Here is a 13,681-nt window from a genome sequence, read left to right as displayed (position 1 = left end):
TAAGTTCTTGGGAAATGTGAAATGAGTACTATTGCACATGTTTCATAATTGGCTGGTTTCTGCTGTTCCTGGCAATGCTTTTGTGTTTCACAAAAATGCCTACAGTCAAATTGTTAAATCCTATAAAGAAGGAAAACAATTTTTTTATTTGCAGAATAAAGGAGATTAATAAAGATGCAGTTTGAGTTAAATCATTCAATGCATAGTGACTGATCATCCAATTCGTGACATAGGCATTATCTACTGAAGAATGGTCACATTTTACACTCCGCAAGTATGTTATAACTTGATTAGGGATGACCAAAGCGGTGTAAATTCAAAGGTTGTTTGGTGCGATAAAAACATATCAAACTGAGGTATAAACAGAACCACTGAGATTAATTTCTCAATGTAGTGGAACTCAATGAGAAATTAATTTGTCAAGTCGCTGCATTGTGGCATTCATTTATGCAGGAAAATAACCACTGTCTATTTACTCTGTGCTGTTATGGCATCATCTTTATACTGTTCGCTGATTTCCTTTGTTTGGCATCTGAAGGACTTCAGCAGCAAAGCATATTTTTCCTGGAGGGCAAAGTAGGCAGATCAGATTCTGTGCAATATTGGCAGCAGTTACTGGGATATTTCAGATGAGGTTTTAGCATTAGCCTGGTTGTACTAGCACACTTATCATTCAGGGTTACCTTCTCTGCAAGATTATCTATTGAAAATTTGATAACACCTAACGTAATTTGTCTTCAGGCACCGTAGTTTATCGTGGGAAGAGCGGTAACATCTCTAGAGTCGTTATTTGTAGAAAACAATCAGTGCGGGTAGATGGTATAGTTGTTCACAAAATGATATGACTAAAATTTCCTAATTATGTAGAGTAATCAGTTAATATACAAACCCTACAGCAGCTGTCATATAAGAAAAAAGTGTGACTAAATAGAGGGTACCATGTAGGTCCTGATGTGATATGAAATCCATTCAATATAACGCAGCTGGAGTCTCTTGTGTGGTGTTCAGTACAAACAGTGAGCAAATAATTAATTTTCGTGCTTTTCTAAATGTGGAAAAACAACTTCAACAAAGAAAAAAATTCATTGAGCTCCACAGCTTGTGATGATTACGCAGTCAAGGCAGATTTGAAGCATGAGGAATTATGAGTAATGGGTTTGAAAGTGGCTCTTGAAGGGATGTTATTTTGATTAATTTTCATTATTCCTTGGTGTGTGTAGAAATAGTCTATGCTGTGCGATGATTTTTTTGCTTTTTAACGGAGAAATTCTACAATGCATTTCAAGTGATTGTGGGGAAGGGGGTACAGTCTTGATTATTAATGTGCATTAGTGTTTATTTGAGAGAGAACACACAAGGGTTAATTTAAAAAAGGGAAACCCAAGCAGGATTTTACCCTCGATCAAGTCAAGACAGTAAGTGTGTCTAAGGTTTTGGAACGGGAGACTTTGATACCAACATGACCAGTTGCAGAAACGTTGGAAAAGAAGGAAATATTTTGGTTTAATAATTGTATTGTGGATTATTGACTTTTACTATGAAAGCTCACACTGCAGCCCAATATATATTTTTTAGTTTGATTTTCATTGGCAAGATCCATTTTGTTCACTGGAGTGTTGAATAATAATGTCACTGCACCAATAATCCAGAGGCTCAGGCTAGTGCCCTAGAGATATGGGTTCAAATCCCACCACAGCAGCTGATTGGAATTTAAATTCAATTCATAAATCTGGAATATAACGCTAGCTTCAGTAATGGTGACCATGACAACTATCATCGACTGGGTTTTTGCAACAACTAAATAATATTATTTCGCGCCAGGAAGGAAATCTGTCATCCTTGCCTGGCCTGGCCTACATGTGAACTCCAGACCCATAGCAATGTAGCTGCCCTCTGAAATGGCCAACCAACCTCCCAGTTCAAGGGCAATTTGGGATGGACAACAAATATTGGTCTTGCCAGTGATGCCTATATCCCATAAAAATATGTTTTAAAATTATCTCTTAAAAAAAATGTAGGAATCATGGAAATAATTTTGACATTATTTAATATTTCTGACTTTTGTGTATTTTGAGTCTTTTAATTTGGAATAACTGCAGTAGCAAATTAATGTTTTTAAGTCACACATTTGTTTGAAGGTAGGTGGATAGTGAAAACCTTTAAAGAAAAATTGTTAATGGTGAAACTGATCGTATTTGGACTGGAAGTGCCTAATCCTCCCAATTACAAAATAATTTATATAGGGTTTTTTTTTAACAAATTTCGATTTAGTTGAGTGTTTTAATGCTGGTGTGCTTGTTTTTCCTCACTGTTAATTAGATGGGGAAGAGTGACATGAGCAGTAAGATACTTTGGTATTATTGTACATCTCACGACAATTGAACATTGTCATATAGGCAAGTGATTGCACAAAGGTACAATCATATTACTGCAGTGATTACAGTCATTAGGGGTCATTTTAATCTGTCCTACCCATTGGGAAACCATCAGGATTGGATCAGATGTTTGCTTTACATCCCAACTGATTTTACTTTCAATGGACTTCAATGGAGAACAAAATCAAGTGAGGTGTAAAATGGCCATGAGCCTGTCAGTTTCCTGCCTGGGCTGGGGGGAGGAAGGGGGAATGAAGTTAAAATGATCTGTATTGTTTAAACATAGGCCTAAATTTTCACCATGACGGACAGCATCTCTGGCTTGTCCAAAATAGCGCTGGAGGCCCAAAGCCAGAAGTCCTGCCCCCAAACCTGGCACCTACAAATTTCACAAAAGTTAAAGTGCAGCTGTTGTCAGTCCGATCCAATTTTCGCTAGTGGGATGCCCAAAACATGACTTGTGGGCTTTAGTCTTTTCTGGAGATGACCTAAAGCTGTTGGTATTCTTTGAAGAGTTGGGGTATCCTTTTGGGTAGGTCCAGGGACATCTTTGAGGGAGGTAATTTGCAATTTGGGAGAGGTCAGGTGCCCTTTGGGAGAGGTCAAGTGCCCTTTGAGTTTGTTAAAAGTAGACTTGAAAGTGGATAAACTCATTGGAACTGTTAAGCTGTCAAGGGAACTGTCAAGTTGTCAAGGCATTTAAATCTCTTGGCCTTTAGACTTTTGAAATTATTGTCTGCAGTTTAAAAAATCAATGCTTGCTATTTCACTCTGTCTATTGGCATAAGCCTGAGGACTATCATGATAAGATTTTCACAACCTATCAGTTTCAGAGTGGGGTGTCTGTCAGTTTACAGTTTGATTGGCAGCTCTAAGTGCTTATAAAGTTTTTAAAGTGGGGCTATAAATACAAATGCTTGTTAAGGTATTAAATAGTGAAGGAAGTTAAATCTAGTGAATGGGTTTATATCAATGCGAGTGTATTTTTTAAGTAGTGAATTCATTCATCAATAGACAAATAATTTTATTTCCTTTCCTCTCAGCATGGATCCTGACGTCTGCACATGGTAGATATTGGGTAAGTTAGCTTGGTCGGTGTAAAGAAAAAAGGGTGGTGGGTGGGGGGGGGTTATGAGTTGGCACTGTTGGCAGAGAGGCTTTAAAAAAGGATCATGGGGTGGGTGGAGGGGCATAGATTGGCATGGAGTGTATGAGGAGCCACGGAGATGGGTACAAGGGCACGAGGTGGTATGGGTTGGCATGTAAGGGGCATGGGGAGTGTGTGGGGAGTGATGAAGGAGTGTGAGGGCTAGAGGACTGTTTTTTGTTTGATTGTGTGTTTTTTTACAGCTAGGGCAAAGTTTCAGAGCACCACCGCCTCTGCACCCGGCAGCCCTCTGAACTCTTTCCAGGGGCAACGGGCCCAACTCCAGTTAATACCTACCCCCAAGCAAAAATCTGACTGTCGGGGGCACTTTTTCTCCTGAATCGGATTTGCGGAGCTGGGAATTTCCTGGCCCTGTGCTCTCGAATCGGGAGCAAAAATTCTGGCCACATCAGATCATCTTACTTTCCAAACCTGAACTGTGTAGATAGATAGATTTTATGTACTCAAGACCACAGCAAGGAGCTTCATTTACTGGGAGCACTTGATGGTCGTTGTATCCGGCACAGCTATCCACCAGTTCATTTTAATGTATGGAAAATTCCCGCATGGCCCTGCTAACCTGATGGGACAAGATACCCCACATCCCCTTGGGGTGGGTGCAACTCTGTGCCAAGAACGCATTTATAAAAGCTGCCTTTCTGTACAGAGTAAGATACAAGTAGCTCAATGTCAATAAAACTAGTCAGAAATGATCTCCTACAAGGATCAAATGATTTTGCTGTGCAGACAATGAACTCAGATCGCATAAAATTGTTGTTTGAGTTTTGCTTTTTAATTCACTAGGTTGGTTCCTGTGCCAAGTGGGCTGAGTAAACTTGGCCTATGTTCACTGGAGTTTATAAGAATAAGAGGTGATTTCATAGCAACATACAAGATTCTGAAGGGCCAGGGTAGACACTGAGGGGTTGTTTCCCACGGCTGGGAAATCTGGAACACAGTCTCGGGATACGGCGTCAATTATTTAGGACTGAGATTAGGGAAAATTTCTTCACTTGGAGGCTTGTGAACCTTTAGAATTGCCTACCACAGAGAACTGTGGATCCTTCATGGTTGAATATATTTAAGGCTAAGATATATTTTTGATCCCTCGGGGAATCGAGGGATATGGGGAGCTGGTGGGTAAGTGCGGTTAAGATAGAAAAATCATCCAGACCGAGAGGCAATATGGTCAACTTCTCCTATGTGTTCTTAATGCTATTGTTAGGTTAGTGTGGCCTACATGAGACAGTAATGTCACCTTCATTAATGTCAGCCAGTTTATGCTCAATGCACACAACAGTGTGCTCTGTCTCAGACAGCTACTGTGCAGGCACATTGGACACTGTGTTCATGGTTCTTTTGAGTATTTCACATGAAACGAGTGTCTAGTGCATGGGACCAGAATTATCCTATCTAGACACAGATTATATTTATTCATCAATATGTTGTGCAGTGATCTGCAGGAGTTAGATCTGTACCGGCATGCAGTGTGAACCCTGTGTCATTCTCTTGCCTTCTGGTATTACATGAAACTGACAACAGTTCTCACAGTCCTAACCACATTGGCTCGATCTCCCAGGCACCACCACCAGAGCAAACTAGTGGCTTTGTGTTGTTATTTCTGCTGAAGAAGACAGATCAGCACAATAGTTACTGTGTAGCAAAGATATCATATATTTTGAAATTTCTTAGCCAGTTTCCAACAGGGGCTAATTCAAGAGCAAAATACTGTGAATGCTGGAAAAGTGAAATAATGACAGAAAATGCTAGAAATACTCCAGGTTAGGTAACATTTGTAGAGAGAGAAATAAAGTTAATGTTTCAGGATGATATCCTTTCATCAGCACATTCTTCCGTAAGGTCATCGGTATGGAAGGTTGGGCTGGATTTTGACTCGGGCTTTGGGACTTTGACGTTGGGTCCAGGGACCCAAGCCTGCACTTTCTGGCAGCAAGGCTGGCTTCTCAGTCATCCTGGAGACTGCCTCCCAATTGGCCCCCTCAGAGTACACCATCCAAATAAGGATGGTGGGCAGGCTCCCAATGCTGCCAGCCCAATAAGAGGGCCAGCAGCACTGGAGCTTCAGAAGCCCCACCAGGAGAGGTGGGTGCAGCTGAGGCTGGTCAGGGCCCATGAGGGTGCCTCAAATAGAGGTCAATAAATAACTCAGAGGGGCGAAGCCGGTAGGGGGCCCCTCCAGCTAGATTTTTTTGAGCCATTGGTGTGGCCTTTCCTGCCCACAGCCCCATCATTGGGACATGGAGCCTCCCGTTCCAGTGACCCACTAGTCTGCATCATGCAGAGGCCACTTCTGTTGAGCTAGAGGGGCCACTCTGACAATGACAAAATGTTGGTGAGGCAACAGTTTTGGGGTCTTAACCGTGTTAATTGCTGCCCTCTTCCATGCAGTGGGCAGTTGATCCATTTGCCAAGCTGTCTCTGAAAATTCCCTGACTACACTATTTTCCCGCACCCTTTCCCCCTCTCCAGCCCTGCTGTGTTCCTTCTGTCGGGTCGCTTTGCTTGCAAACGCAATTGCACACCTATCTACTGGTTGGTGAGTTGGCAAACAATATACAGCAGATGCAGAGACCAATATCAGATGAAGCACATGCTATTTGTTTAACACAAGTCACAGAGCACTAACACAATGTGTGCTTCTCCAACCAGACCCTATTCTAAACTACTGATTTAACATTGTAGACCACCCTACACAGCCATTGGGTAATACAGTCACATGATCAATCCACTTACATTCTCTTAAAGGTGTATTGCACCTCAGATTGCCACAAGCCCCCACCCCATCTCCAAGCCTGCAAGCAAGGGGCCGGAAAAGTTCAGCCTGTTAAGTTTCTTTCTCTCTCCACAGATGCTGCCTGACCTGTTGAGTATTTCCAGCATTTTCTGTTTTAATTCCGACAGTGAGGACTTTTTCAAAGCATGGGGAATCCGGACAATGTTCTTAAAAGCTAGTACATTAGATAGTTAAAAGGTTAATGGTATTTCTTTGATGTTGTTTCCTCATAGACAATAAGCAATAGTTAGCTTGATTAATGTTAGCTCATTAATTGCTTAAACACCTCGCACCCACTGTATTAAAAAAGCTTTGATCTCTAATTGTGGGTATGGCAGTGAGTGATATAAAACAGAGATCAGGACACAAGTAGGCACTGAAGCTCTTTGATCAAGGATGCTGCACAGACCATTGAAGTTTTAAAGAGAGAGCTGCAAAGATGTTTCCTAAGTCTTGGCTAAGAGGTCAGAAATTATTTAGGTATAGCTAGAAGTCATCTCATTTGTCAAGTAAGGTTATTCAGCCATGAGGAAAGCCAAGGGTGTTCTTTATTTTCTATCATTATGAAAAGTTAGGTTGTACCGTCTGAATTAAGTGAGTTTGATTATTGTATTATTAGGATATTCAAGGCTGTAAGGGTTAATTCGTGGGACCGGAGAAACAGTACTGTCCACATGATGACGTGAGAGAGAGAGAGACTCATGGCTAGGAAGTGCGAAGTAGAAGGGCTTATGGCTTAGACTGAGTAACACCTGCAGTCTTGTATATCTGTAAATAGTTGTGTTCATCCAATAAACCAGTTATTGTTCAGACATATCAATATCTCTACAATTGTTCCTCAGCCAGTCACAACTGACATACAACATGGTCTTAGCGGTGGGATCTTACAATAATTATAACAGCCGTTCTGTGTGTTACCTTGAAATAAAGCAAGTCATGTACTTACAGAAAACATTCTCTCATCAGTGTTTCCTTGGTTCATCTTCAGAGATGTTGAAGATACAATTGGGCAACTGACCTGATTGCCCAGGTCAGCTCACTAGGTGATGATATTGGTAGACCCATGGTTTTCACCATTATGAAAATAGAAATAGGACAGTGTGAGTCAGCCATAAATGTAAGATTTTCAGACCGCCGATGCCATTGAACAGGTAATAGAAATAAATATTAGACGATTGACCAATCTGCAAATTCAGTTTTACAATGGACAGCAAGTTGCATTTCTATCCTTTGATCTCCACTGGGTTATTGGGCTCATCAAGGTGAGGGATGTTAGTGGAGCTCTTCCCATTTTAAGCAGCCAGTGTCAGCATTAAGCATTCTCAAACATTTAAGCACTCTCAAACGTTTAAGCATTGTGTAAGCACAAGCAGATGTAAAGGCCCATCTCCTCCCTCTGACAATATGCCTCAACTCCAACCTGAGACAATGCACTAGTGTGACATTTTTTTCATCCCCAAAGCAGACAATCTGTCACCTCTGAGTGAGGTTGCTAATTACTGCCAAATTAGAGAGTGTTGTTGTGTTGGCCCATACCCATGAGGTATTGAATTCAGACATGAGGCCATTCATTACAGCCAGCAAACAGAGTAGGCATTCTCCATAGCAACCAGGTTCCAGAGATGAAAAGATCAGCATCTAACCAGTTGTACCAAGGAGTTGATCCACTAGGCTACTGTCATCATGGCTGCACCATATCTCCAAGGAGGCAGAGGTATATCCTTCCTACTCATTTTAAAATCAAAACATAAAGCATATACCTGGAGAAGCATCTGTTGATTTGTATCCTTTTCTCCTTTGGCACACGTTAGTCGAAGAATATTGCTTCCTATTTAGGATTATTGATAGACATACAAATGGTTATAAAGGTACAGTCAAATGATGTTCTGTGTTAATGAGTAATTTGCTAAAATTCTAGCTGTGTAAGTACCCTGCTGAAGCACAAGAGCATGAGTGACAAAACAAGGTTTCCTCTGTGACCTCCCTAACACACAGTGGAAAATTCTTATCTGAGTCAGAATTTTACATTCCACCTCCGGCAGGTTTGTAGGCAGTGGGTGGCCGTAAAATTCTTCCGATGGCCTTCTCACTGGGTTCTCACCCACCCCGACCCCTCCACAACTTTATGATGGGATGGGTGAGGCCTAGGGCTGGGACTGTCCTTGTCCCAGTTGAGACCCTTAAGTGGCAAGTTAATGACCACTTAAGGGCCATTTCCCACCCAACCTCAATTTTCAGGCTGGTGGGAGGAGTTTAGGGCCAGGCGGGAAGCCCAAAAAGTGACCCTGTTCAGGCCTTGAGCAGGATGGTGGGGGTTGGAGTGAGGTGGGGGGGCACCTCCATTAGTGGCCTCCTGTTAACATTGGACGCTGCCCCAAAAAGTCTGGCAAAAGGTTCTTCCTTTCCCTGCCAATCGCCACCCCACCCCCCAACTCCCAGCTTCTCCAGCCACACCCCTGCACCCTTCTGCCCACCTCACCCCAGGCCTCACCTCTCTCCCTGCTCTGAGACCTACAAAACTTACCTGGTCCTGGGCTTAGACTCTGGGGTCTGCTTGCAGTCCCACTCCAGTCCACAGCAGCTTCCGGCGCTGCTGGGACTAGAGAGCTACCAGCCAATCGGGTTGGCCGGTAGCGCTCTGAGGCGGGATTTCCTCCCGAATGTGGGGGCTGAAGTCCTGCCTCCAGCCAATTAACACTTGGAGCGTTAAATGGCTTGCAGGGCAGCCAGTGTCGGCAGCAATGCATTCGCCGCCAACTCCTCGGATGGCGGGAAGGGAAACTCTGCCATCTGAAAAATCCTGGCCGTCTTTGCTCGCTGAAGCGGAGCTTCCTGGCACCACTGCAATATTGAGGGCTGCTGTGGGCCTGTGCTCACCCCATTCTCCATTCATATGAAAAATGGTTTTTGCTGCACAGTTTCATTATCACCACCTATAGCACCAGTAATTGGGATCCAAACTTCTTTTGAAATGGAAAGAGATTTAACTGGACAGTGGCGGCCATTGTTACCTGGGACTGAAGGATAGACAGCAAGGTAGCAATGCCTGATGTTACCAGAGAAGACCCATGTACTTATCACCATGAAGAAAGAAAGCTGCATTTATATAACGCCTTTCATGGTCTCAGGACATCCTAGAGAGCTAACCAGCCAATGAAGCACTCCTGATGTGTAGTCACTGTTGTAATGTGGAACGCAAACCAGCCAATTTGCACACGACATGGCCCCAGCCAGAATCATTGAAACAAATGCCCAGGTCATGTTATGGTGTTGGCTGGGGGATAAGTGTTGGTCAAGACACCAGGAAAATTCCCCTGCCATTCTTTGAACAGTTCAGCGGGATATTTTGCATCCACCCAAGAGACCAGATGGGAACTCTATTTAATGCCTCATGTGCAAGATGACAACTCCAACAATCCAGCACTCCCTCTGTACTGCGCTGTAGAGCCAACTTAGATTCTGTGCTCAAGTCCTGGAGTGGGGCTTGAACCCAAGACCAGCCAACTCCAGAGGCAAAAGTCCTACTTGCAGTCATGGGTGACACCATCTGAAATAAATGTTCACCAAAAAGCAGGCCTGAGAGATCGTCTTCCACTGTACACGTGAAATTTCTTTAACAAAGAAGGATGAACATCCCCTTCTGTTCATAATTAACACCAGGCTAACAAAATCACAGGTTTGAAAGCTGATTGTTCCAATGATTAAATGACAGCCATTAATTATAGAGGAGAAAAAAAGCCTTGCTCTTTTTGTTATAATTGGAATTTCAACTTCATTGCAAAATTGAATAAATATGAAAGAATAGAAATAATGTCTAATTTTCTGACTTGTGCTTTATATAGGGATACAATTCTTAAGGGGCGCAGGAGCAGAGGGATCTGGTGTATATGTGCATAGACCATTGAAGGTGCAGGACAGGTGGGGAAAGCAGTTAATAAGGCACACAGTATCCTGGGCTTTATTAATAGGGGCATGGAGTACAAGAGCAAGGAGGTTATGTTCAGCTTATGTAAGACACCAGTTAGACCTCAATTGGGGCATTGTGTACAATTCTGGGTGCCACACTATAGTGAACACATTGGAAAGAATGCAAAAGAGGTTTACAAGAATGGTTCTAGGGATGAGAAAATTCAGCTATGAATATAGGTTGGGACTGTTCTCCTTGGAGAGGAGAAGGCTAAGAGGAGATTTGATAGAGGTGTTCAAAATCATGGTGGGGGGCTGCTGGATAGAGTAGAGAGGGAGAAACTGTTCTCGTTCGTAAAGGATTGAGAATGAGAGGGGACAGATTTAAAGTGATGTGCAAAAGAAGCAAATGTGATGTGAGAGAAAATTTTTTTAGACAGCGAGTAATTCAAGTCTGGAATGCAGTGCCTGGGATTGTGGTGGAGGCAGGTTCATTCGAGGCATTCAAGGACTTTAGATGATTATTTGGGTAGAAACAATGTACAAGGGTACAGAGAAAAGGTGGGAAAATGGCACTAAGGCATAATGCTCATTTAGAGAGCTGGTGAAGACATGATAGGCTGAATAGCCTCTTTGTGTGCCATGACAATTCTGAGATCTGACCTGTGAGGTAGAATGTTCAAGAAAGGCTGATAATGGTTGGAGTGGTATGTGATACATATTGGCAAACATAGTTACAGTATGACACATACAACCAAAAAAAAATCCCAACTTAAATCTGAGCTCTAGATGGTAGCTGGACAACTAACATCAAGCTGTAGTGAACGGTGATCGGAGGTGAGGGTACATCATTGTGTCTGTGTTCTGATTGGTACACCTTGAAGTAAATTAATTATTTTATATAACAAATCCTGGAAGTTTCAAAGCTTTGTCTGAGTAGCCTATTATAAAAATGCAATAAATAAATAAAATAACAAGCAAAATCTACATTAGATAATTTCTCCTGTGTACCTCCCAGGGATGTCTTGCATACCCCCAGCGATACCAGAGTTTGTTAACCCTTCCTTTTCATCAATTGGAGGACAGATTGGCAAATCAGATACAGAAGTCAGCACACTTGATTTGGGGCCCATCTACTCAATTTTGTAGTTGTTAAATGTTCAATCTTCTGCCTTATTGGGTGAGGCTCCATACCTGGAATGTTACTTATCAAACTTTGTCCGAAAATGTCAATCAATCAATCTCTGTTTGAGTTGTTCAGATTTGCCCATCTGATCGGATTATCATGGGCTACCTGGCTAAAAGTCATACACCAATTTTATACATTTCTATTAACTGAATAATTTAGCTATAAATTCTGATTAACTGGACATTTTCTCCACATAATTTTGCTGTTACCAAGACCCAAATTATATGTTACACATGCATACATTTTGGAAGAAAAAATATGCAGAGAATTCTTACCAATATTGAATTCCTGATGCATAATAGAAAATCACAGTAAACAGCTTTCTCATTTTACAAGAACTGGGTTTTATGATTATTCCGAAGTTCAGTCCATTTTCAGAATGCCGGTACATTTTTCGTGTGCTCCTCTATTTGTGTTATCTACATTATGAATAAAGTTTAGAGCCAATTTATGGGTAGGGGTGCGTTTTCTATTAGAAACCCTTACTGGAAAAGTCATTACTAGTTAGGCATGTCCAGTGGTCAAGATCCCTTACTGGCACTATAGACTTGGCAAATTACCCTTGTTTTGCCCATTACTTCATGAGATTATCAGAGGATGATAACATTATCTTGTTGGTAATAATCTGCCACCCTTTGAAAAATACAACAACAGAGATGGGAAATACCAGTGCAAAAATTTAATTGGAATCATGCTGGGGCAAATTACAGGAGCCTTAGGACTTAATGTTGTGCAATACACATCAGAAATATAATATTGGAGTAAGTGTTGACTCCTGCAGTCCAGAAATAATTTCCAACATAAAGAACTATTGTGATTTATGACAGGACCGTGGAAAGTGAACTCCAGTATACAAATGCTTAATATATCAAAGGTAAATTATGATGAATTATTCTAAATGCTTAAATATGAATGTGTTCACTACCTCTATTCTGTCTACAATAATGCATTACCTGCATTAGATTATTATAGTTTGGTATTGATATTGAATTATGACCTTGATTTATATTCTCCAAGATATTAGCAAGTGAGTTGTTTATTACACATCTGCTGACAGCAAATCACTCCTGTCATAAGGCCATCTTTATTCCTGATTTGATACATACTTGTCCCCAGTAAGAGTGTTTCATGCTCAGTAACTTTACATTTCCAATTAGCGCTATTTTCTACTTGACTGAAACTATGCTGTATCCAATGACAGGCTTTCTTTCTGTACAGTACAAGCAAGTGGAGCAGTACATGTCTTTTCACAAGTTACCTGCTGATTTCCGGCAAAAAATTCATGACTATTACGAACATCGTTACCAGGGGAAAATGTTTGATGAGGACAATATACTGGGAGAGCTAAATGAACCACTTAGAGAGGTAAGTTGAAACTTATAAGCGCCTACATGTTGTGTATTTTCATTTTGGGCCAGCTCATTACTGTAATCTGTTAGCATGCTCAATTGAATATTGTATAAGTTTCTTATGAGACCAATCTGCAGATAAATTGAGAAAGAAACTTGCCCTATCAGGACCAGGTGCTAGCATGAGGCAGTGCTGCTGTTCATTTCAAATTCTGACAGTCAGGAATGTTCTAAAATAGCGGTTGTGACAACTTAACAAGACCTGCGCAAGATCCCTGGGGTCCCCTGTTCTCTGTAATCTCCCACAACATATTCCTACTTTTATCTATCAAGGAAGCATAAAATACTCAGCCATTTCTGCCAGATTCTGAGCAGGATCCTTTAGTTCTCAATCCAATGTTCCCAGCTGTGCTAGCTTTTACACGAGTATGATCAGGAAGGTTAAAATAGCATTCTTTTTTCAGACATAAAAGTAATAATAACAAACGAGAGGTGAAAGTTTGTACTTGCTTGGTGGAAATGCATATGGATGATCAACATCTGAAAGAGGAAGAGAAGTCAACCTAATTTTTTTTCTCTACGCACTTATTGACTTACTGTGTATTTCTCCAATATTCACTGTTTAACTAGAAGTTTAAGTATGAGTGTGAGCAAAATTCCACAGAAAATAAGATGCATTTGATTGAATAATGGATGAACTGTTTTAAAATAACATATCTGGAAAATCAACCTCGATGAATACACATGATCAGTCACCTCAGTAAACCCCAGTATGTAGGTTTAGTTGCAATGAAGAGAAATTGTGTGGATACACTATTTGCATGACAATATATGTCATTATTGATGTTCTCCTTAAGCTTGGTGTGAAAATATTCAGAAATCTTTTTTCAGGTTAAACTCTAAAACCCTGAAGCTAAATGA

The 13,681-nt window shown here is 41.3% G+C and overlaps 1 protein-coding gene across 1 annotated transcript in view; it reads left to right on the top strand.

Annotated features, from left to right (window-relative positions):
• hcn2b (hyperpolarization activated cyclic nucleotide-gated potassium channel 2b) overlaps positions 1 to 13,681 on the top strand; it is a 120,202-nt gene that overhangs the window by 79,656 nt on the left and 26,865 nt on the right. Inside the window, exon 5 of the mRNA XM_078555950.1 lies at positions 12,630 to 12,776. Within this exon, the coding sequence (XP_078412076.1) occupies positions 12,630 to 12,776 (147 nt within the window). The remainder of the gene's footprint in view (positions 1 to 12,629; positions 12,777 to 13,681) is intronic.

This window comes from Cetorhinus maximus, chromosome 13, assembly GCF_964194155.1.
Source record: "Cetorhinus maximus chromosome 13, sCetMax3.hap1.1, whole genome shotgun sequence".
Classification (NCBI taxonomy): domain Eukaryota; kingdom Metazoa; phylum Chordata; class Chondrichthyes; order Lamniformes; family Cetorhinidae; genus Cetorhinus; species Cetorhinus maximus.
Note: the sequence above shows the minus strand (reverse complement) of the source record. Positions and strands in the feature narration are given on the sequence as shown.